The sequence below is a fragment of the Chroicocephalus ridibundus genome, chromosome 1 (genome assembly GCF_963924245.1).
Source record: "Chroicocephalus ridibundus chromosome 1, bChrRid1.1, whole genome shotgun sequence".
Lineage (NCBI taxonomy): Eukaryota > Metazoa > Chordata > Aves > Charadriiformes > Laridae > Chroicocephalus > Chroicocephalus ridibundus.
The window spans coordinates 146,638,383-146,663,569 of NC_086284.1; the positions used below are offsets into that span (position 1 = coordinate 146,638,383).

The following is a 25,187-nucleotide window of genomic DNA, read 5'->3' on the forward strand; positions in this document are numbered from 1 at the left end:
CTTCTTTTCCACTGCAGAAACCCTTTTCCCACTTCTCCAACTCGCCTTCATGCATTTATTTTTTTTTCTTGTTGCTACCACCACAAACAAGTTTGATACAGAGAGGCAGCTTTAAGAAACCAAGCCATCAGTATTTTTTATCAGCTCTTTTCTGAGTGAAGGCAGAGCACGTGGGAGGTCTACATTAACAACACTAAGTGGAAGAAGAGTCAGGCAGAAGTGCAGTGTGACTGCTCTGCATGAGCCCTCAGCAATGCAAAGCCCTAGGAAGCTGCTTACACCCCAAACCCAGGTAAAGGCACACGTGCAAAAATTTACATTTAGCATAGGATAGCAGAAGGCTGACACTGTGAGTAAGCCTGGGCTCCATAGAGACAACAAATTCACATTAATTGTTCTGGCAAGAAACACCCAACAACTTGACCAGCTACTTTCCTGAATGTCTGAGGAGAGGAGGGAGGGCAGGCAGGCAGGCGTTTACGTCCTTTGCTGCCATATTTCTAACATCAAAACCCAGAGCAGGAACCACAGGCCAATAAATTAAAATTTAAAGTTACATTTGCATATTTAATGAGATAACTCATTGAAGCTATACCCTTGGGAAACTAGGAGACATTATGTTAACTGGGGCTAGCAGTTGCCTCCCAAAGCAGTAATAACCTGCTGGCATATATTTTACAGGTCTGCTGCTTCACACAAAACCGGCAGTTCCTTTAATGGTTGCACCTGCTAGACAGGCAGTGCCCTCTCGCTTTAACTGCTCAGTCTGTGGTCTCCCCGGTGTTTTCAAAGGCATCCCCAAGATTGTATGTTACTTCATACACAAACCTTAACTCCCACACAGTGTTAACGTTACGCTAAAACCAGATCCACTCTCCAAAACAGCAGGTTAAGTTCCTCTGGGAAAAGCCTTCCGAATTCAGTACACTTTGTTCCACAAGACAAAAAACCTACCCAGATCAAAAACAACCCCCCCACACACATACCACCAAACAGCTAAGCAATCAACCAAAAAAAAACTAAAGAAAAAGAGACACAGACGCTTTGAAGGGCTACCTGGCAGAGAGCTCTTTCCTTAGGTAGAATTGCTCTGTCTTGGTTCTCCTCAGGTTGCCTGCCATCCGAATAAAGTCCTTTTCTAGGGCTTCTTTGTATTTTTCCAAGAGATGAAGTTTCTGGATCCAAAGGTGTCTTTTTTCTCCTAGTTCTTGCCTGAGAACCTGTGGAATTTTCAAACTGAGTTGCCACGTGCTTAGACGAGGAGCAGAGCCAGAGAGTAAACCAGAGCCCCAGTTTACATGATACTAAATGGTGGAAATCAATTCCCATCATCATCATCTACATCCAACGCTCTCAGCAATGAAGTGGATGGTTGACAATATTTTGTAATCTACTCACATAGCATCTGGTTGGGGAAGGGGGGGGAAGAGAGAGAGAGAAATGAGGAAAAATACAGTTTCATAAGGAAGAGATTATAAAGGAGAAATAGGTGTTTGTTTTGTACAAAACTGCAGTCTAATTGGTTAACCAAGCTACCTAAGCTTCAAACCTGTGCCTTCTCACTCCTGAATCTGATGGGATGCAGGGACAGACAGGCTAGACCCTTGCCAAGTGTTAGTACTTTACGACTTTTTTTAGGATGGAGCAGTGCATAACAGTTTGCACAAAAAACCATAAGCCTTCCGTATGGTGGTTCAGTTTGACAAATGGCTCCCTCTTTCTTCCAAACGTTACTTCCAAGTCAAAAGCCACTCTTAGCCTTTCTTTCTGTGCAGATCTAGGGTACACAGATAGCCCTCTTCATCCCTTGTAAAACAGATATACAGATAGCAAGTATTTATGGAAAGCGTGGCAGAGGATTACATGGTGCATGAGGGAGTCTTAACAACTTACCCCAGAAAACCTCCATCACAAGATGCCCAGATACAGCAACAAGAGACATTTCATAAGGGGAAGTTTTAATAATGACCATCTTGCAGGAAGCCCTAAAACTAACGATTTAGGCTTCTGTGACCCTTTCCTCAAAGTACAACTAAGTCCATTGGCACCAATTTGAGTTTCTATTACAGCAAAATAAAAACCACCAAACCAAACCTCAATAAACTCTTATTTCAGTTTGTCATACATGCCTAACAGATGAAATCTGTCCAAGGGATGACCTTTGTGACAGTTTTGCCTCCAATTTGTGGAAAGAAAAAGGGGAAGAGGGTAAAAATGAAGTGTTAAGTAACATTGCGTCCTCTGTATTTCTCTGAACAGTGACTTGCAGTAGGAAGTACTGAGAAGGAAGAATCCAGTCCTCTTTCTCTGACCTTGTTCAACTGAACATACAAAAGAGCCCTCAGCTTTTAAAGAATACCTGATAGGAGTAAAACAGAGATGAGGTAAGAACAAGGCTCATATTTCTGGGATTTTACACTACTTCCAAGGGAAAAACATCAATCCTACAACTACGGGCCACATCACCTACCTGCAAGTTAGAGTCTAACACTGTTCATGAGCTTCAAACAAAAAAGCGTAGCACATCAAGCATCATGCTACAAAAAAAAAAGAGAGCCTGAGCAGTGTTGCTAGATAGGTTTACTAGGATGACACAGGACGTGACCGTGTATAAATGCCCACATCCTGCAGATCAGTTTCTTGGCCAAGGCAGGCAGCACTTGCTTTTAGAAGTGACATGGTTTTGACACAAGTGGTACAAGGCTTATCAGGGCACACACGCCACTGTCTTATCCTCCAGCAGAAGGGTGAAAAAGTTTTTACTGTCACCATCTGTACATGCTTTAATATATGTATACATACACAAAACCACAGGCATGCTTACAATTTATGTGTAATATACTTTAAAACATACTAAAACCCAGGAAAACGTGTCCATAAAACATTTCCCAGGAAATGGTGGGGAAGTATTTAGGCTTCAAGTGACAGTGCATGGTCTAAAATTTAAATTTTTGTTTGTTTTACAAGAGCTTTCTCCAAGGCTGGAAGAAGCTACTTTGAGGTGGTTTTTTTTTTTTTTGTTTTTGTTTTTTTTTGTTCCCCCCCAGATCTATTGTGTTCAGCTCCCTATGCCGTATTTCCCCATATCTGGCTTGTCCTAGCTAGGTGAAGACAATGCATTTGACATGAAGTCAATTCCCATCCCCATGAGTCCCAGGACAGGGCCTTGTATTTTTAAAGAATCTTGTTCTTCCTTGATCCTCTGTTAGCTTAGTTTCCAAAGGCATTGCTCTCTAGGAACCAGAATAGGATTCGTTTGCCATGATCAACTCCAATGCCCATACCAAAAGTTTTTAACTTGTTTACATGTTAAACATGTTCACATGTTTAACAGGAACATGATCCCAGCATGAAAAGTTAACAAGCATTTTTCAGCTGTGACAGCTTTGAAGGGGGAAGTTTAGTCAAGATCAAAAAAAAAGTTACAGCAACACATGAGCCAGCAGCTTCCTGAAGTCTACCCAAAGGACGCACCAGGATGAAGTGACTGAAACCGTCTCCAAGGAGAAGCTTTCAGGATTTACATAGAAAAGAAAAAAAGAAGAAAATCAAGAGCTGGATGGGGGACTGGATGGCTCCAGTCATTGCCCCTGCCTGCCCAGGAAAAGATGAAGAGGGCCAGTGGGATGAACTGAGGTTTTTGCATTTATTAAGGAGCTGAAAGACAGCATTAATATACAGTTTGGTGAAGTTCTCTGCAGCAGTATTCCTGACAATAGATTAGCAAGAAGGACCAGGTTAGAAAAAAGCTACATCCAGCAATATGAAAATTCAGAAACCGTGCTGTTACATGGGAGGGGAGGAGGGAACAAGAGCAGGAGAACTGAGCTGTGTCCATAGACTGCTGCTACCACACGGAGCAGTTATTTTTGTCAGTTACCTTGTGCAAAAGTCTTTCTTTTCAAGTCTCACAAGAGGTATGAGGAACAGTTAAAATACATATGCAAGATTAAGTTGTAAAATATGTTTTTGTAGAGACTTTTCCTGTGGAGTGTGTCCAGCAACAGCAGAACTCTTTACCTCTCAAAAGAAAGCAAAGCCCGTGAAGGTTTTGATTTGGAAATCCAGTTAGAAAGCTACCCCGCTTCTCCTCTTGATGGTGAAACCATCCACTACAGTAGTCAGATTCAGAGCATGGTGGAAAACGGGGGCTCGAGGCACACAGAAGCATGCAGTGGGCAGAAAAGCTTCAGAGCTCACACAACACAGTGTTGCCATCTGGCCTCATCTTCCTCTTCAAATCAACTTGCTTCATCTACCCTTTCCTTCAAGCATAGTTTTAACAAAGTGAGCTCTTGCACAAGACACATCAGAAAAAGCACAGTGAAAAGCACTTTAAAGTGATAAGCAATGCTCCCCTTCCTCCTCCTAAAAAAAAAAAAAGTTACAAACCATATTTCTCTCCATACAGCCATCTCCCACCCTAAATGGACTGCTAGGATCTCAAGTAATCAATGTGCATAGCATGTAGGAGTAAGATACCCACCTTGAGTTTTTGCACAGCCCTGCTATTTCATAAAACAGCGTCAGAAGAAACACTTACCACAAGTTTTCTTTCCCAGAGCTGTTGCGTGTTCACATCAGGATCTTTTACCCCTTGTAAAGAAGTCATAACAAGCTCCTCTGCTTCAGAGGCTTCCTCTTGCTGAAAAAGAAGACGGACAACTAAACACCAGAAAACCCAAAGCCAAACAAAACAAAAAAACCCCTCCAAAATCCCAAATCTTGGCATTTCTAGTAGTAGTCTGACACAATGCTGCCCAGAATTACCCAGGTTATAAGGAACAGTGTTAGAATAGGTGCCAAGTAATATTGTTAGAGTGAGCATGCCCCATCCTCCACCCCCAAAGCAGCTATTATTTTTTCAAAAGGAGTAAACATGATCTGATTATCAATGCTTGGAGAAATTCTAATGAAAATGCTGATAGAAGACCACATCCTTATTCACATAAGCTCTGCCACTGACCAGCTTTTGCATGAGAGTCTTAAATTTTTCTCCTGCGTATTCAGGTCCATGAAGTAAAACCAGCACTTCACGGTCCAGCATTTCATCCACGGATGTCCATTCAGTCTCGGTAATCTTTGAAGAGACAGAAGAGCCAGCTAGCTTATTTTGACATCTCCTTATTACTAACCAGCATCGGTGACATTTAGACTTTACTGAAGTATCCCTGCATTGTATTTACCAGAAGGTCAGAGCTACCGAAACTTGATGCTTGCAAAAGCTTTTCAAAACCATCATGTCATGATGATTTAAAAAAAAAAAAAAAAAAAAAATAGGCAAGCTGGCCAAGCCGCCGAGTGATCCAACGTAAGTTTTCATGTCAGGAGTAGACCAGAGGAAGTCAATAATTAGTTATCTTTATTCAGAAGAGGCTTTACCAAGTGGTGAATAAGCAGAGCCCCTGCTTGCTTTACAGGTGATTTGGTGGAATCGTGTCTTATTACAGCATTTGAGGGGTAAACACAGTGACTCACTGTGACTCTGGGGAGCTGCAATAGGGGACAATACGTTACATTTGAAACAGAGCTGCCTAGCCAAGTATAGCTCCCGTTTCTGGGCCTGTAGTTTTAATCCGTTAATAGACTTTTTTTTCTGTTGCAACTGCTAACTCTTTGCAAATGCACCACATACAACATAGTGAAGTCTTACGAGAGAAATCACTGCAATAACATACATCTGTTATCAGCTCTGCTGCACAGCTCGCATCTGAAGGGAATACAGCACTGTAAGGAAGGACGGGAACTCCATGGAATGTCTTCAGAGAAATGGGCACAGAATAGCTCAGAAAAATCTGAACCAAAGCTGTAACATACATGTAAATTGTTTGGGTTTTTTCCAGTTCTCCATTTAAGTGCTGGAAAATGATGAGAACGGTAAGTTAAGAGACCAAACTTCCAGTGCTTGTGAAGTGTGTCTGATCAAAAGTGTAGTTCCAAAAAGTCACCAAACCACCTGCCGGGTGTTCTGCAGAGGGCACGGGGCACACTACAATGCAAACTGATAGGCTCAACTGCAGTACTAAGATTTTGTCAGCCTGTGCCAGACTCATCTGAAGGATGCTTCTCCTGAGTCACTATCCAAAGACCTCAGAAAAAGAAAAAAAAAAGAAACAGAACAAGAAAAAGAAGAGCTGGACAGGACTTCTAAAGTTCAGGTCTCCTTTGTACCTGCTGAAGGAGAAGGGAATGGTACCTACACACAGATGCTTATCAAAGTTTCTAAAGAATAAATTAGATGAAGACTCTACAACCTTGTCAAGATGCATACTCTAATGCTTAATTTTCTTTTTCACTATATTAGCCTTCGAGGAAAGTCTCCCCTCCTGCAATTGAAAAATCATTGTGGCTGGTGTAGGCAGGACAAGAAGAAACAGACTGTTACTTTCTTCAGCATAATACCCTTTAGGCATTTGAAAACTTCTGTCTTCTCCTTTCAGTCTGTTCTTCTGCCAGCTAAGCGCATGACCCTAGCTCTTCCAGATTTACTTTGTAGGACTCATTTTTCAGATCACCAACGGTTTTGTTTGCTTTTGTTTTGACTTTCTCCGATGCACTTGGGACAATATTATAACCTTCCCATTCTATGCGTGTGTGCTAGGATTAATGGCTTCCAATTCCAGGGTTATCTAATGATCTACAGGGTAGCTTTGTTCTTTTACTCATGCAAGAACTGGTATAAGATTCAATAAAGATTTGATTCATACCTCAGAAGACTGAGCAAGTTCCAGTTCACAGTGCAGTGAATTCATCCCTTCAGGAATATTACTGTTAAATTTGTAGAACAATGGGAGACTCAACCCATTTCTAAAAGAAGCAGAAAAAAACCCAATATATCAGACCTTTTTGACTTTTGATGAACTGTGTTTCCTTGGACTTGTTCACAATACTCACAAGATCAGCTCTTGCTGCATGTGTTGCATGTTTTCCAGTAGCTTATTTTTTTCTGCCCGCAAAGTCTAAAACATACATCACACCTGGTTAGGGCATTAGTTTATCATGCAGAATAAACATAGGATATGCATGCTTTCCCCTCACATAGTCAAAAAATAAAGCCGGTCCCATACCTCTATTACTGAGGAACACTCCACAATGGTTAACTTCAGTTCTTTGATGTCTTGCTCCTTCTGCAGAGATTGTGGAGAAAAGAACCTTTAAAGTACACAACTTGATAACTAGCACATTGAAGTGCATTTGTAATATTTACAGCTGTGATGCTTTGTAACCAAAATAACACTATATTCTAACCTACATTACATAACTAAGCTCTATGATTTAGGTTGAGCAGCAATCTAATTAAGTAACACAAGTTGAGAAGAAAACAGTCAATTACCTTGCATATTGGCTAACAGAAAGCACTCAGAAGACCTTTTCTATGTAACTCCTGAAATTAGGGAGACAGAAAAACTCTTTCCAGGTGCTGTATTTTACTGTGTTGCTTATGTGCTTTCTGTACCAGCAGTAGCAGACTGAACTAGACAGAAGCACTCTAGTTTTAGCTGAAAACCTGGACTATATTATGCCTGGCACCAGTTTTAAACCCAACAGACCCTTAAAACAAGTTGCAATGTTCTCAGTTTAGTCTCATTAGTTTTCATGATTAAAGGCAGAGTGTAGTGCTCTGCAGATTAAACACTGCCTAATAGAAGGGCTCATAGCGAACGTATCAACCCTCATGGTAAGACCGAGAGGTTAGTAGAAGCGGTAGCTTGCTTAGCAGCACAAACTAGGAACGGGCTTCAGTCACGTTATGCCATTGCAATAGAAGACAATGTCTCAGCTGACAAAGAGCCTTTCTTAGAGAAAAGAGGAACTTCAGGTAGGAGCTCTGGTCCTCTCACCCCTTTTGTGACTTCTTCCTACTCTTCCTCTTTAAAAAGAATTGAGGGTTTTGAAAGAGATGAAATACATAGAAAGCTAAGCAGAGGTGAGGTTACTGAGCCAGATTTTTCCAGCCTTGGCAGGGACAATTGATGTATGATACTGAAGGCCAAAAAAGAAAATAAGAAGTTAAGTGTTTTCTATCTTCACATACCTTCTGCAAGCCTGGAAAAGAAAGGTTGTCATAATAATTTTCAGTGACTATTAATCCTGTCCTATTTACCTTTGGATAGAGAGCCACAAGAGGGCTTTTTTAGCTTACAGGTAAACCCTTATCCCACAGATCCTAATGCTAACAAGCAAAGTCAGTTTTCCACACCAATTTCTTCAAGGTTATACAAACCAGTCACCTTTATCTACAAAAACATGCAATTTAGCAGTCTGCTTTCAAAATTCTTGTTTGGTCAATAGACTAAAAAAGCCTTTTTAAAAATAAAAGGATACTACGTAAACCACAAAAGCTTTAAATCATTCAAGGAGAAGAAAGTGAAAGCTATTTTAAAGAAAAACAAAAAAGTTAACTTATTTGTGCCCTTAAGCTGCTTCTGTCAAAAAACCTAAAAACCAAAAAAACTATTCAAAACCACTCAGCAACGAAATTATCATCAGCTGGATCACATTGAAATTAGGTTCTCTCTTGTCACTAGTTAAATTCAGCTGCACTCATTTTTTGCAGATAGCAAAAAAGTCAACTGTATAATCAGCTAGTTTAGAGCACATTCTGCTAAATAGAAACTCCATTAGCCTAGAAGGCTGTGTGCGTAATTCATGGATCCAGAGAATGCTGACACCCTTATGTAGTTTTATGACTTTGTGTTCTAATACAAAAATACTAGTTTAAAAACAACCTCAGAAGTGTTCGCTCTTCAGCAAAGCCTAGATGATTACACCTCAGTAATGAGAAAGGAAAATTTTGATTTTCCATTGGGCTCTGAATCATAATTGTGACACAAAAATTAAGCAATTTAATTAAAAGACGCAAAGGAAAGGATCTTCTACAGGTACACCCTTTGACCAATTGTTGAAGGAAGTAGCCTTTAGAAGCTTCTGCATGTTTTTCTGAAGCTTGCAAGTTTGTTTTGTTTTAATAGGTTGTGATTTTTTTCTTTTTTTTTTTAAATAAAAGCAAGCTCTTGAGACCTTTAATTATGCTGACTCATAAGCAGGTCCTAAAGCAGATCTCGCCTACTTTGAAGCCATTAATAGGATGAGGTTCTGTAGTGTGAGAACAGTAGAGATAAAAGTGCTACAGCGAAGACTATTGCCTTGCCTTTTTACAAATCATCCCATAGTCAGTATTTTCAGCTGAGACAGTAATGAAGTAAAAGCAACTAACCTGGATCAAGCTTGCCTCTTTATTCACCAAAGTGTTCTCATAGGTATGTGCTTGGATCTAAAGATTGAAAAGATCAAAAATAAGTTCAGTCATCAGTATGTACCATAACACAAGTCTGTTCCTGTCTCCTACACTTGGAAGGGGAAAAGGGTATCAACAGTCCTTGCTCCAAAAAACCAAGTTCTTCTTTGAAACACAACGTGGAAAGTATTCAAAGTCCAAATCTTGCACCCAGTTAAAAGCAAGAGCTTTCTCAGCTTGCCTTGTCACTTTTGATTCCTCTTGTCTGTCCAGGCTAATTAGTTTCAGCAACATCAGCCAAAGCCTGACTTTCTAACATATTTGCTCAAACAGCAGTGAAAAAGTTTCCTAAAAGTTTAACTTAGAGAAAAGAATGAAACTGGGGATTTTTACTTTTTCGTATTAGCCCAGTTTTTAGCCTCCAGACAACAGCTTTCTTAGTCAAAGCTGTCGTACCGTCCAAGCTATGGTTGCACAGCAGTTCTGTAATTACAGACAGGTTGAGGGCCGTCTGCCTTCCAGAGGTAGGCATTTCCCTCACTAGAGCTGAGGAAACGATAGGCTGTCTTTTTGCTCCTCCTAGACTTGAAATGCTTACTTGAAGCTCCGCTGCATTTTTAGACAGCTCCAAAATCTTCTTTTGAAGTTCATCAGTGTCCATGCTATTCCTAGTAGCCTGAACAAGATACAGAGCATTTAGGCACAGCTGAATGGATTGACAGCTTCTCCTTGAAGAAACAAGGCAAAAGTGACATCTCCACCCACAAGCTACTGCCTACTCTAAAGCACTACCAGCCTGTACGCACGTACGCTGTTTATATTTGCCCCACTGAAACTGTTTCTGCTACTTATTCCCCCATTTCTCCAGAGCACTGTTAGAAGAGAAAACCTCATGACTTGATTTATAAGCACTACCAGACCTAGAAAGCTAAAGAAAAGCTTTCAGGTCTTCAGCATGAGAATTATTTTTGGAAAGGTGCAGTTTAATAGCTATTTGGGGTTACGAGATTTTTGGGAAGCCTAATTTTCAGCATGGTAAGCATGCAAAGAACAAGGACTAACCTGTGGTTATAACAGATAGTAGATTCCTGAATCCGTGAGGTGTTTCTTTTCATTACTATGTCTGATTTAACCTGTTTCTCTATTTCATCCTAAACATTCTAAAATACAGGCTGCAACCAAGTTTTAAAACATTTTAATCACCTGATAGATCTGGTTTATAGAATGTTTACTTTAATGAAACAAATAAAGCAAAGTAAGAATGAATAGGTCTCCTCTGAAGAAAAAAGAAGGAAAGAAAAAGAAAGAAAACCTAGAGACATAGCTGCATTAGCAGTATGTTCCCGACAAGCCTCCTGTAGGTCCTTGGCCAGTGCCAATGGATCCTTCTGTGAGTGAAGCCCCCAGCCACTGCATTTTTTTTTGGTGGGGTTTACAGCTCTATACAGGGGGCTCCTCCTTTGGATCTTAAAGGAGGGAAACTGAAGCAAACAAAAAGAAAAAAGTGTTAGATAGATATTGTTTCAATATAGAATTAGTGTATATATATAGCTGTGTTAACTAGAAGTAGTTGGAATTTGTCTATAAAGCTTTGAAAGAGGTGGGGGGGTGAAAAAAAGCCGTTTGTTCCTGTCCCCCGTACTTCCCCAACCTTGTATCCTTACTTACCCATCAAGCGGAAAATCTGAAGCACAGTGCAACTTCCAAGATATAAAGGTTTATGATAAGTCATCCTTGTAAAATGCAAGATATTTTGATAACCTAATTAGCATGTCAGCCTTCAAAGTCTAACAAACATTTCACTTCTTAATGGTGAGCTTTTAGCTAGACAAGAACATGTGCTTGCAGAGTCTTGATTTACTTTACCTCTTCCTGCAGAGAAGTAATTTTGACGATGAGAGACCGATTCTCTTTTTCCTGATCAGGTTTATTAAAAAAAGAAAAGAGAAAAAAGGAGAAAAACAAAACAGTTGTTTTCAGCATGTCAAGTTCAACATTCAAAGCCAAACACTTTGTAGGAAGAAGGTATTCAAGGCCAGAGTGAGCCAGATGACTTGTGCTCATGCTTGAGTTAAGACAAACCTGGAAAGCCTATATGCCACACTACACATTTTTTTCCATATCAGACACGAAGAATGTCTGAAGACTGTGGCATCCCACTCAGTGCCTCCACTGCACAGGGAACAGTAACTAAAGGACTTATAAGCACAGATACAAGACTTCTAATAATATTCCTCTCTCCGACCCCACCTCCTTCTCACAAGGTGAATTATGCATGTAATCTCAAATTAAAAAAATATACATGCACTGCAGCAGGATAACACCAAAAAAATACCTTGTGTTCTTGCTTGGCATGGAAGATTTTTGATTTCTAAATACCCACCATCAGCTGCACACAGAGCTATGGAACACTGATTTACAGCGATGCCCACACAAGACGACACAGAGATGCCGCTGTAGTATGAACAAGACGCCTGGCAGTAACATAAACATACGTTCTCCAGAGAGCATAGGCTCTGGTGTCTGGCAACGCCTGCTAAAGCTACAGCCACATCAGCCTTGTTACCAGGCTGCTTTACACCTCCTACAGTCGTCACACGGGCTTTGCTATTCAGACACACGGTACGCAATTCAGACACTCTCACGTAGGCAGCTTGTGCCCTTTGAGACACACCAAGGTGTGCTGCCTGGCTTCCAGCTGTCAGTCCAGAACGGACAGGTTTCTGGTAGGTTCTTCTGTGCGGACATCTGAACAGAGGCTCCTGTCCCTGCTGGTTCTAGAAAAGTTGTGTGAATTTCTAGCAGAACATCACCAACTTCAAAACAGACAGGGCTCGATGATGGAAGCATGAGGGCTGTTGTCTTTAAGCATAATTACATGTGAGACCAGCCCTTTTAATGGTTTACTTCACTGTAACTGACAAGAATTTAAAGAAACTTCCATGCAAGAACTTCAGTGTTTTTGTAACACTAGTAAATCACATTTCAAACATTCTCAAAAAGCCTCAGCACCTGCTATTACAGAGAAGGTCATACTGATGGGTTTTACCCATTGAGAAGTCATGCCATTGCTACAGCAAGGTATGAAATGCTGTACAGTGGAAGCTAAGAAATAAGAGCACCTACTAGCTGTTTATTCTGGCAGAGAATCTGTTGTCTCTTCTCTTCTGACAGGTTCAGGTTGTTTTTTGCATCTTCTAGTTCTTCTTCCAATGATTTGGCTCTCAGCACGGAATACCGGATGCTGTGTCGGGGGAAAGTAAATCCAGAGAAACTTTAGCAAATTACTGTTGGTCATTAGGCTTGAAATACCAAGAAGAGTATTTTTAGAAGCCGCCACAGATGGCTTCTATTCTTTGGCACAGATACTTAACAGAAGAGCGACAATCAAGTTTCAGCCTATCATTTTTGTCCAGTAAGCAAGGGCTCATGGACTTACCCTCTAATTATCACTCCCTTCCGCTCTCACAGCATGGGATGAAACCCCAAGCAAATGTAACATCCAAGACAGCATGCTTTTGTTTGCATCCACCAAACAATCTAGCTTGTTACAGTCAACTATATCAGGTTACCTGAGCACGTAATGAAGTCTTGTAAAGATGAGTTTGCCAGCACTTATGGAAACCATTTCAGTTCAGTTTTCAAGGATAAGGTCTGCATCGTTTTCTTATCCTGATCTGATACCCCAAACACTGTCTATTTAACCAATGGGGCAAGGCCCTTTTCCCAGCTAGCTCTAGGCTGCCGAGCACATGGTCCAACGCAAGGGCACACGTCCCATGCCAGCTACACTGCAGGACTCTTGCCTTAATCTCCCAGAAGATAGCGGGAACAGTTTGGCAGTTGCCTTAACTATATCACATTTGAATTAATTGGGTCAGTTGAGCATTAGGAACTCACTGTAACAATAGGCTCATACTCATGGCATAGGCCACACGTGATGGGCCCCCAGGCTGCAGCAATACTAAGCTAGTGAGACAACTCACTTTAATCCCTCAAGGGACTAGCAAAATAGCTCTTACATGCTCATTTCCCCTCTGCTTGGCAGCAAGCGTGTGGTCTAGGATTGGAAGCCTTCCAGTGCCTGGCTGTTCTCTTGGTAATATTAAGCCTTTTTATTTTTGTTTTGTTTGTTTGATTTTGCTTTACCCTAAGATTTTGCCTGTGTGCGCCTGCAGCACCTCACGCCGCAAGAGCCAGGCTATAAAATGAATGGCTGATTTTATAATAACCAGGAGGTACGGAGCAGAACAGTCAGGCAAGATAATTAAACCTTACAGATACAGACATTAAGTCAAGAAAGTTGCTGTCACGAAGCATCGGTGAGGCTAAAAGCATAAAGCAAGGCTGGACCACTGGGAAGAAGATAAGCCTGCCTACAGCCATTACACTGCAGGCCTGGTGCCATCAGGGTTTCCAACCTTTTTATTTGTTGATGCAGATCCTCATTATCTGCCAGTAGCTTATTGTTGGTCTCATCCACAGCTTCCAATGTGAGCTTCATCTTTGTGTTCTCTTCCTGAAGCTTCTGGTTCTTATACTGCAGGTCCGCAACACAGGTTATCAAGTCAGAAGTCTCCCTGCTCCGGTAACAAAAACAGGAAAGATTGAGAAAGATGATTTGATCTAATTTAGGCTTTCTAAAAATCCCAGGGCTGTGCTGCACTGATTAGAGAGGTGAGAGGAGAGACTTGTAACACTGCAGCGCATATTCATTTGTTCTGCACAGAGATATCAGACCATCTTCAGATCGGTTCTGTAATTCTATGGAAACCAGGAACTGTTTCACTTTTAATCACTTTTTTTTTTTTAATGTGCCCCGCAATTGAGGTATGCCACCAAACAAGTGCCACATCTGAATGTCTAAATGACAGATCTTAAGCTTTTGCTAATCAGCTCTTAAGGCCACCACTAATACTTTTGGATTAACTCCAAAATTTCTGGATCCTTTCTTTTCCCCTAAACTATCCCCAACTTAGGCTTTCAACTGAAACTTGAACAAAGATCACCCTTTTGAGATCCTGAGAAAGGATAGGGAACCACCAGAAAGCAGATTTTAAGATTTCTGACCATGCATAAAATGCAGAAGTTAAACACCAGAAGTTTCAGAGATAAGTGCTTTGCTATTAACAAAATCTAAGTCAGAGTCATGACTATAAAAAAAAAATTAAAACACCCCCAACAAACAAAACCAAGGACCAGATATTCAGGAGATAATGTCTTCTATTGTTATATACCTAAGAACTTGGGAGAGGGAAGGAACAAACCAGTTTAAAAAGGAAAAGAAACACATGCCAGAGCTCTGACCACAGGGAATTAAGGAGGCAAATGGACACAGGACCAAGATATCAGTAGGAAAAATTATTAGTGTGGTTTTAAGCTGGAGCAGAAGCTGTGAGGAAGAAAGTGATAACATCAAGAGTTGGTGCAGACTGAGGTCAGCATTAGAAACTCTGCCAAGATAGTTTTCTGGAACAGCAGTTCTAGGAATTGCTCTCAAGTAATTCAAAGCTAGGAGTACGAAGTTGTGAGAAAGAATTGCTTAAGTGAACTTACATGTCTCCTTTAGACACATCACCCCCAAAGGCCTCCAAGCTTCCTGATGTAACATTCATCTGGACATGCATCTTCTTTGCTGAAAGAGGAGGTGGTTTTAGTTATAGAGTAAGAAAGTGGTATTTTCTTGAATAAAGACAGAGTAAAATGGTCTGCACCTTCAGAGACATTTTTATGTACTTTAAGTTCCGGGTCTTCCATGCTTGCTGTTGATTCCTCGGTGGCACCATCCTCCCTGAAACAAGGAAGCATCAAGAGTCACAAAATCAGTATGACACTAGTTTGCTTACCAACTTCATAACATTTAGAAGGTTTCAGTCAAAACCCACACTGTGGTCACAGTGTCCCGATACCATCTTTGTTCCAGAGTACGGAAGGCACAAGCCACAGGAGAACTTTCTACTGTCCTGTTTTCACAGAAGTTTTTATGAGATAGACATTGATAAAAAGCAATTACCATTTTCTCTTACAGTCTTCAATCCACTCTTTCATGATGGCATGATATGTTTCCAGGTCAATAGAGACATCTTTCTGATCTGGGTCAAGCATGTTGCACAGCTCTTCAAGACCACTATCTTCCGAGCCCCGACTAGTTGTATGTCTCAAAAAGTCAACTATGTTGGAAACTGCTACTTTTCCTAAAATAGATACAGATGTCCATGTGCCAGACTCTGAAATCCAGTAGGTCATTATAAAAAGCTGTTAAAGGGCATGCTACGGATCTGCACTGGTTTTGTGGACTTCAGTTTAAGAACAACAAACAACATTTGGTATGCTGCTCCTTTCAGGTCTCTCATCAAATTGGGCAAACCCTGTGATTGTCATTATCTTACTCTGCTAGGTGACTCCTTTCTCTACCATTTTAGTCACTTTTGAGGTGGAACTTGGAAGAATTATCTCTAGCTCTGAAGTTTCCCAAAGTTCTCATTTCTAACGGGAAAAAGCCTAAAAGAAATAAGCAGTCATTTACAATAAGGTTGATTTCTAGAAGCATGTTGCTCCTCTACTTCCTCTGCACTAAAATTCAGCAGAGATCAGGTGGCGGAGGGGGGGAAAGGGGAAGGAGGTGGGAAGAGACAGGCACTGTGCAAAAGAGGCACAGACATTTGTTCTGCATCTGCCACACATATAGCCACCTAGCTAAGGGAGCTAGTCATATCACAGATTTGCACGTCTCAGGAATCAACAGGATCTCAGCCTTGAAAATTTCTTCTGAGAGAAGAATAAAATGGAGCAATGAAGAGTCGCTGTCAAACCTGTATGCTCTATGTCACATGCACAGAAAACAGTTGTCAGTAGGTCTTCTTCACAGATCAAGCTCACGTCATGCACATTGTCAGCTTTGTACCCCGGTGACTGCTTCCATCCTATGAAGAAAAAGTTTGCTGCCACCCATCTTTGTTTTCTCCTAGTAACTTTCATGCACCACAGGTTCTAACTACAATATTATGTACGTAATAGCATGAGCACACAGAGCCTACTGTAGTTTGAAAATGCTTTTTAAAAAAAATATTAGGGTGATTAAAAAAACCCAAAACCAACCAACCAACCAGCTGCATCCCCTCCACCAATAAAACCAGAGCTTTTACTGACAACTAACACCAGGAACTGTTCGTAGCTGGAGCCTCTGCATTGGGAACTGGTTTATATATCTACTTCTACACATGCACTTCAGGCAACTCTGGCTACTCTTTTGCTTGAAGTAAGCATATAAAACTCATTACTTCTGCACTTCTTACAATCACATCAATATTTTTTAAGGAAAAACTAAGATTTTACTCAACTGTTTTTGCAGTCTTATTGGATTTGAGTGATTCTAAAACATATTGTTTCTAGCTTAAGTAGTGAATAACTAACTGTCAGCTATTCGTCTATGTAGGCTGAATGGTCAGAGGTCTAGGATTTTGGATTGGGAGTTCCTCCCCCCACTTCCCGCCCAGGATTTTTACCTTTTTCACTCAAAGGTAATCTCTTTGGCACAGGAGATTGGATCACAGCACTTTCTGACTTTTTATCAGATGTGAAGAAATTTAAATTTGGACTTGACATAAGATACTTCTTTTCACGAGGCACATCTTTAGATTCAATACTTGATAAGGCACACAGTTTGTTACGGGTATTGGCTTCTCGGGATCTGAAGTAGGATGGAGAACAATTCTCCAGAGGGCATACTGCCATCCATGTGTTGCTGGATCTCTCTTCACTTTTAATGGTTGTATACAAAGCATTTGCAGAACAGGACTCTGAGATATGCCTGCAACAAGGTGACAACAACTCAAAGTCTGAAGAGAAAACACCATCACTCCTGGGACTGATTAAGTGTGGACCTGTACTACCATGACTTCTCAAAGTTCTTTTCTTCAGTATTTCTTCTAGATTTTTTTTTATATTGTACTGTGGACTGTCAAAGTTCTGGGACTGAAATTTTGGTATCTGCAAAGCAGGATTAGAGACTTGGTCCATCATTTGATTAGATTTGATCTTTCTGCGTATACTGTCCACTGGGTTATGACGCCGTTTGTTAGCTCCATGTTCTGAAGCCATTATCAATTCACCTCTTTTGCAAAGCACCTGGAAAGAATAAGGACAAGATACAAGACTCAGGATGATCAACATACACATAGCTTTTGCGCCAATTTTTCTTTCAGCAGACAACCTGGTGCTTTGGTATCAAATGATTTGAAAATGCTTGATGCATATACCAGCTGTGATGTAAACCTTCAGTCACGATGGTTAGTTCTCCAGGGAACTAAAAGTGGATTTGGAAGAGGTGGAGAAGAAAAAGAAATACTTTCAGAAATCTCACTGCTTATTCTAAATTATAATAACCAAGGTGGGGGGTGGGGTGACAATGACAACAACAATAAGAACTGAAGAACTCCCTGCAACCTAGCAGTTGACTATCTTTTTAGATTAAAGGAAGCACCAAGCAACGTTACTTAGACCAATTCATCCCAAATTGTGTATTCCTTTTTTATATAAAGTGTTCATTAAAAAGAAACAGAAACCTCACACAACTTTTGTGGCTATTACTTTTGACCCCGTCTGCAGCATGTACTTCCTTCCCTGACTCCATAGCTTTTTGCTCAGGTCTAACAGCAACAACCGTCCATCTGTTTACTGAAGGTATATCCTACGGCTATAGATGTTTCCAGTTTCTGATCCCTTTCAATTGCCTCCCAGTCAAACCCTGCAAGCCACAGCCACACAAATCAGATGAAATATTCCGAGCCTGCAGCTTTCTCCATACTGTCTCATAACAGGTTTCAGAAGCTAAGAATTTACTTTCAGGAAAACATTAGGCTGTCTTTATGGGTTTGCTCTTTGTAGGTACTGGCTTGGGGGATGTGGGGAGGCTGGAAAAGCAAGTGCAACAAGAGTGTCAGCATTTCCATGAGCCTACAAGATCAAAAAACCCACAAAACCCAGTTGTTTCTTATACTAATTAGCCACAACTACAGCTGTCACACTGCCACACAGGGACTTACCCAAGATACATAACCTACAGCAGCACTTCAGTTCTAGTTATATTTTTATTGTCTGTTCTCCCAAACAATGTTTTAAAATATATTTCCAAAAAGATAAGCACGTGCGTGCAACCAAAGCACGGAAGGTGAATTTTGCAGGCGTAAAGCCACCTTTCAAGCAAGATATTTGTCTCCACCTTGCAATTTGCAACCTTCTCCTCTGAACTGAGTAGTTGGGAGCTTTCATCTGGCACTGCGCCACTGTGGACTTCACTCACAGTTTCTCACCCAAAAAAGAGCATCTGCTGGAACATCAGCACTGAGAAACACCATCCAGTGTAACCCGATGAACATGATCAGACTTGAGCAGAGCTCTGTGACAGCCATCAGCAGCTTGGCTGAATATTTGTCATTGGAAAGAAACAAGAGGGAAACAAGCAATACTTTTGAAAGTTAGGTATGACGTTTAGAGATATTATTTAAAAAAAAATAATGCACCAGATAAAATTTGATTCTTGGGAGCTTCAGCTACCTTTAAGTGATATTTTGCAGCTTTACACCTACCTTCTACCACTCCATCACTTTCAACTCCTCAGCTCTGAAAATACACTGCATTGCTTCTCTCCAGAAGATTATATAAAACATGAAACAACAAAAACCAAAACACACCCCAAAACCAACACTTGCTTTGAAGTAAGAAGCAGGGAAGCAGTCAAGAGTCCAGTGTATGTCAACTGCATAACCTAAATGACCAGCAACAACAGTCCTCAGATCCTCCAAGATTAGGTTTTACTTGGAGCCAGCCTATCAGAATAGTACCATTACAGATCACATTTCTGTTAGGGGTAGAGTGGGAGGAAAATTAAACAACAGCTTTATAACTAGAGCTCATGAGGAGGTGTGTGCATGTGAGAGGGACAAACGTGGTTGCCCCCAGGGTCAGAACACCAGACTCCTTGACCATGAAGGGATTTCCCCCTGCATAGTACAAATACCAACTTGCCCCCAGAAGGCTATAAACTTCACTGAACTCCTTCTTTTTACTCAAACTGTGCATCAAGAAACAAAATGAAGCAAACGCCTACTCCACAAGCAGTTAGCTCCCTGCTTTTCTTTTAGGTAGAAAAATGTATTTCTTTTCTCAAAAATAGCAACTTTCTTTACTAGCATTTAACACAAGAGTTGCTACTTGTACAATCTTGTGAAGCAAAGAGGAAAATCACATGTAAGTATTTATTAATCTAGATCACAACAGCCATAAATACTCAATGTTTTTCTTAACTTGGCTTATTACAAGTTTTCTGAGTGGCAGCAGCTTGGTTTTATATGTGCAGAGTCAAGATCTCCAGGTTTATTTTTCTAGTTGTTGTTTCTGTAAGTAGTAACATTTACCTTAATCACAGAATCTTCATGGTTGGAAAGGACCTTTGGGATCATCGAGTCCAACCATACACACACACAAAAAAATCCCCATTACAGTCTCTGCCACTAGAGTATGCCCTGAAGTGCCAAATCTACACGTTTCTTAAATACCTCTAGGGATGGTGACTCAACCACCTCCCTGGGCAGGCTGTTCCAGTGCCTGACCACTCTTTCAGTAAAGTAATTCTTCCTGATATCTAACCTAAACCTCCCCTGCCACAACTTCAGACCATTTCCTCTGGTCCTGTCATTATTCACCTGGGGGAAGAGGCCAACCCCCACCTCTCTACATCCTCCTTTCAGGTAGTTGTAGAGGGCAATGAGGTCTCCCCTCAGCCTCCTATGTCTTTAGCCACAGGAATACTTAAAAAAACCCCAACAAACCAATAGTAAGAGTCTCCAAATAGTTTTAGGCAAGACACCACTTTTTATTATTCTGGCTGTTTCGAAAGATTTACTCCTTAAAAATAAATGCCAGGAAGTTAAAGCAGTCTCCTATATTAGAGATACAGAACATCTTTGAAAAGAGAAACTTAAAACCAGTACAGTTGGATTTAAGTATGCTCTCTAAACACACAAGAGCCTTCAAGCATATAAGTAACCCTCCATTAAAGAATATTAGCCTTTTTAACTACAATGCGTTTTTAAATATCGCTTGCTTGTAATTCCCCGTTAAAAAAAAAAACCAAACAAAAACCCAACAGTCCAAGACATTATACTTACAACAGCATACACAAAAATACCTTCTATTCCTCTCTGGTAGAGCTAGCACAGGAGGACAACAGCTATTTTAGCTCTTCCTCTCGGGAGGTCTAGCTGACTGGACTCTGGTACTTAAATTACCAGCGGGCTCGTTTGCTGGAAAATCAGCTTTACAAGATCCACCTGGTGCTGCCTGCCACCCAGCTCTCAGGCTGAGAGGGACAGCAAGCTGCAATGAGGTGTGAATTAACCATCAGTCTCCAGCTTTCTAGCCTTTCTGCTTGGTCTCTCCCATCTCTCCTGCAGCTGTTAAACAAATTGCCTGGAATTTCAAGGCATCGTGATGTCTCCCCACTACCCTACCCTTATTTTTCAAACAGTGAGGAAAATTATATAGCTCACTGCTGTGTCTGAACTCAGGTTCATGAACCTGGGATGTTTCTCACTTCTATTAGCAGTTCTTTCTTACTTTTCGCACCTACTGCAAACTTTCAGGCAGGAGCAGCTCTCTCCTAGTTTCTCCTGTGACAGTTTGAGCAGAGAATCCAGAAACTGTATAAATTTCATAGCTCTTACCACTTTTTAAAGGAAGGCAGAAGTTGCTATGTCTTGGGCTGATAATGTCTTGAAGAGTCTCTGTGTTACTGTCTGCTCTGCATTTGCTTCTGTGAGCAAAAAGAAAGAGTTTTGTCCTTAGGACTGTTAACCAAGTCCTCTTTTTAGTATTAAATTCTCAAACAAGTTTGCATTTTAAAACTGTGGATCTTTAGGTATATGCTGTACAAAATAACTGGAAATAATACACTAATGTTGTTGAGGGAATACTACCATCTGGGCAGTACCTACTAACCGCACTGCCCATCAGACTTCTCCAAACCCTTGGAGAAATGACACCTCCCAATCTACCACAGCCTAGTTCAGCACTCCTGGAAAAAAAGTAAGAAGTGCTCTCACAGGTGCTTTGCGGTTAAACCCCAAAATGCGGAAGTGAGCTGACATTGCTGTTCCCTGTTTTGTGGGAAAACTGTTAAATAAAAGTGAAAACTTGGCACTGTCATCCAGCAGCATTACCAAAGACCATGGAGCTGATGCGTTTGGTTCTGGTTTGGTTAGCAGATGGGCGTTCTTGACTAGATACTCTTTCTTCCAGGAGTAAAGCTGATAATAATATGGAGGTAACATTTCTGACATCAAACCAGTCCAGGTTTCCTCTTGCCTTCGAGAAATTTATGTGTACGGGAAGACTTTTAAGTGAGTGGTTTGAAGAGAAAACCTCATACATTAAAATAACACCCCTAATTTTTTCATACTGTGACAGGAACAAGTGACCTCTACTCAGGGAGGCTCCTCCGGTTGGCAGTGGTTTGTGCTGCTGTACAGCTAGCAGAGTAGGCGCTGAGCAGGAGCAAATGACCTTTGCCTGTAGACCTTGCAAGCTAAACTGAGAGATGGAGAGAAAAGTAGGGGCACAGGAAGCAGTGCTTCGTTCACAGGGTCTGAGATATAAACTAGGTGCCTGATGCACTCCCGAAAGTCTCAATGACATAGTCCGCCTCCTCCTCACGTTGCTTCAGATGACAAATGCCATGGGACTTTGTAAAGAGTTAAGTGTAACTGCCTAAGATCTAAGCTGTTAGTTACTCTGCTTGAGTACAAACTCTGGTAGTACAAAATTCACAATAAAGTTTCTAATTTAAAAAAATAGCAGGTCCTCTCCTTCGTATTCCGTCAGGACAGGTAGAATCACAGGCTCTTGTAACAGCTGCATCATCTTGTGGGTTTTCCGCTGTTTTATTCAGCTTTTCAAAAAGAAATACTTGCAACTTGCTGTGAGACCACGATTCAGTGATGTGGGAGATCCGGCAGCAGGAAATTCCCACCGTCCCCCATTCGCCTGGTGTGCAGTTGGAGCACCTGTGGCTCACAGCCCGCCTTTGCTGTGCTACACTGTGTATTGCTTAGAGCTTCACTGTGGGCTGAGACAGGGAAGCACTGATAGACCCGGCTGAAGTGGTTTCCCACCCACTTTAGGAACATCTGAAATGCCCGTCAGTCCTGGTGACCTCATGTATCAGGTAGAGCTGTTTATTCTCCCTTAAATTGGACTTCTACCTCTAAAGCCAAGCTTTGTTTCAAACAACCATGGTGTTTGTTGTTACAACAGTGTAACACAAAAAAATAACTCTCATTTGAGTAGGCTTCCTGTTCTCTGCATGGTGAGATTAAAATACATGCTATTCAAGGGTAAAGTGTACCTCATGCTCAGTGTGCATAGGCAAATATTGAGGACAAATGTTTTCAAAGTTTAACAAACATTAATGCTGCAGAGTTCCTAAGTTACTTGGTTTCTTTTGAAAACACTGCCCAGGGTTTCCTGTTCGGCCTTTAACAGCATTTTCCTTTACATAAGTGATGCAGTATAGCAAACTTCCAGTACCTAAAGGGGGCCTACAGGAAAGGTGGGGAGGGACTCTTTATCAGGGAGTGTAGTGATAGGACACGGGGTAACGGTTTTAAACTGGAAGAGGGGAGATTTAGGTTAGATACTAGGAAGAAATTCTTCACTATGAGGGTGGCGAGACACTGGAACAGGTTGCCCAGGGAAGTTGTGGATGCCCCATCCCTGGAATTGTTCAAGGCCAGGCTGGATGGGGCTTTGAGCAGCCTGGTCTAGTGGGAGGTGTCCCTGCCCATGGCAGGGGGGTTGGAACTAGATGATCCTTCCAACTCAAACCATCCTATGATTCTGTTTTGCATATAAATATGTGTAATTCTATATAAATATATCAACCCCTCCCCATCCCTTGCGGTATGCATGGGTAAGGAAAACCAGCCCAAGAGGCTGCACGTTTTATGGACCACGTTCACAGAGGCTGGGCGCTTTGTCTGTCAAGAACATGGAGTAGGCTTTTTCAGTCTCTCTCTGACACCTGACTGCCTGGTTATCATGCGGTCTCTCAGTGTAACTTGCCCAATTCCGTCCACTGTTTACAATGAAATGTCATCATCCAGCTGCTCAGCAGCAGCGTGTATTTCTTGCCCAGCTCCATGGGTGAGACTGTGTGACAAACATACTGCTCAGCCAAGAGGAGACGACTGCATGCATAATGCTCAGCACAGTTTGTAGCCCGCTAGGTAGCTTCTTGACAAAGACAGAAATCCTCTTTGCCAAGTTCATGGGGGTGGAAGAAAAGGTCAGATGACTCCTCGGCCTTTGGTGCTTCTGTCATTACAGAAAGCAATGTTCTGCAGGATATTTTCAGTAGTATCTGCCTGTCTGAAGACCTGTACAGCTTCAGCTAATGTACTTTGTAAATGCCTATACTTAGATGGTCAGGTCTCTTTTCCAGCTTGCAAACTGGAGAAAACTCTCTTTCAGCTGGTCTTTTTTTCCTGGTGTTTGCCCTCGACGTGTCCATTACTGAAAAAAAATTTGGACCATCCTATGGTTCACTGAACTTTAGAAGTAATTCCTTTCTGTGATGTTTACATATTTCAAATATTTGTGGATTTCTAGTCTTTACGGATACTTTTAAACATCACTCTCCCCACATAACACACTTAACTTTTACTTATAATTATCCCTTCAAGTTTCTTCTCTTTCGTCAATACACTTTTGAGAACAGTAGTGCCTGGACCTGAATGTAGCACTGGTCACGCTGTAGTCCTCAACAAAGGCTCTGTCACCTCTGTTGTGTGAGGCGTTTACACGATCCCTAGCAGACTGGCTTTTCTACAGCTTGTTCTGTACCTCAATTATTTTTTAGCGCAGTTCTTCTCATACAGTCTAGAGAAAAGAAGAAAAGCAACTCTAGTAACTATGCAGTAGCACTGGAATCAGGCCCGCAGACGTTATGGTGCTGAATGTGCAACAGAGTGGTTAGCTAAATTTTGGGCCAGCAAACAATGGCCTCTGTAACCACGCACCTGGTTTTCATCAGAGAGGATCTCTTCTCTTCAGAGCTGCACCATGAAAACACAGCTTCCCGGAGAAGTTGAAGATGTCCCTCCTCATCGTAGAGGGGTTTGGACTAGGTGACCTATAAAGGTCCCTTCCAGCCCAAACTATTCTATGATTCTAGAAGTTGGGACCGATTCTGAAAAATAATATTGAAAACCATGTTAGTGTGACATGGCGGACATAAAATGTATTGATGGATTGCAGATAAGGTTTGCTCAGTCAACAAGTTTTACAAGGCAAATATGGAACTTGTATACAAAGTTCCCCCTAGTCTGAGTGGGATGTATGGGATTAAAGTCTAGAGTCAGCTTGGAAAGACCACAGCAACACAGAAGACAGGCCCAAAAGAAGATGTTAAGAGGTCATATGGTTCATCACCATGTTTCTGGGCAGGACCAGCTTACCAATGAGTCCTAAGAAGGGGCTGGCTAAGCTATTGGCTGCGTTTCTCAGTGATAATAGATTCCCAGCCTTCCAAGGCAATCTATTTATATTTCACTGTGGTACTGTTAGAAAACTTGCCTCACTATCTAACTCAAATCCCCTTACTGCAAATTAAACACAAAATTCTTTGTTTGCAATTTCCTACTTTTCGGACTCCGCCATGATAGTTCACAGCCTTTTAAGATGCTATGGCTAGCAGGTACAAGCCAGAAATACACTCTGCTAGGTGCTGTTCAGACGCCAGAAAGAAGTGAGATGTATTTCCCAAGGAGTTAACAAACCAGCAGTAAGGCACAAAGGAAATGAGAATAAGCACAAGAGACAAAGGTCATAAATCTCAGGAGATTTATACCCTGACACATATTTGCTGACGTAGCTACTGGCCGCCTACACACAA

At 41.4% G+C, this 25,187-nt stretch overlaps 1 protein-coding gene across 2 annotated transcripts in view; it reads right to left on the reverse strand.

The window, feature by feature from the left end:
• The window catches only part of IRAG2 (inositol 1,4,5-triphosphate receptor associated 2), a 38,971-nt gene extending 21,612 nt beyond the window's left edge, over positions 1 to 17,359 (reverse strand). The window contains exons 1-16 of one of the 2 annotated variants that reach the window (XM_063357352.1): positions 16,744 to 17,359; positions 16,051 to 16,161; positions 15,252 to 15,432; positions 14,953 to 15,029; positions 14,795 to 14,873; positions 13,660 to 13,818; positions 12,365 to 12,482; positions 11,105 to 11,155; positions 9,837 to 9,914; positions 9,218 to 9,274; positions 7,068 to 7,127; positions 6,895 to 6,959; positions 6,708 to 6,807; positions 4,967 to 5,080; positions 4,544 to 4,645; positions 1,057 to 1,220 (exon numbers count right to left, since the gene is read on the reverse strand). In XM_063357352.1, the coding sequence (XP_063213422.1) occupies positions 1,057 to 1,220; positions 4,544 to 4,645; positions 4,967 to 5,080; positions 6,708 to 6,807; positions 6,895 to 6,959; positions 7,068 to 7,127; positions 9,218 to 9,274; positions 9,837 to 9,914; positions 11,105 to 11,155; positions 12,365 to 12,482; positions 13,660 to 13,818; positions 14,795 to 14,873; positions 14,953 to 15,029; positions 15,252 to 15,432; positions 16,051 to 16,161; positions 16,744 to 17,338 (2,111 nt within the window). In that variant the 5' untranslated portion in view covers positions 17,339 to 17,359. Of the gene's footprint in view, positions 1 to 1,056; positions 1,278 to 4,543; positions 4,646 to 4,966; positions 5,081 to 6,707; positions 6,808 to 6,894; positions 6,960 to 7,067; positions 7,128 to 9,217; positions 9,275 to 9,836; positions 9,915 to 11,104; positions 11,156 to 12,364; positions 12,483 to 13,659; positions 13,819 to 14,794; positions 14,874 to 14,952; positions 15,030 to 15,251; positions 15,433 to 16,050; positions 16,162 to 16,743 lie in introns of those variants that run through there. The other variant, XM_063357362.1, reaches the window with a different exon arrangement.
• Between the last annotated feature and the right edge of the window lie 7,828 nt (positions 17,360 to 25,187).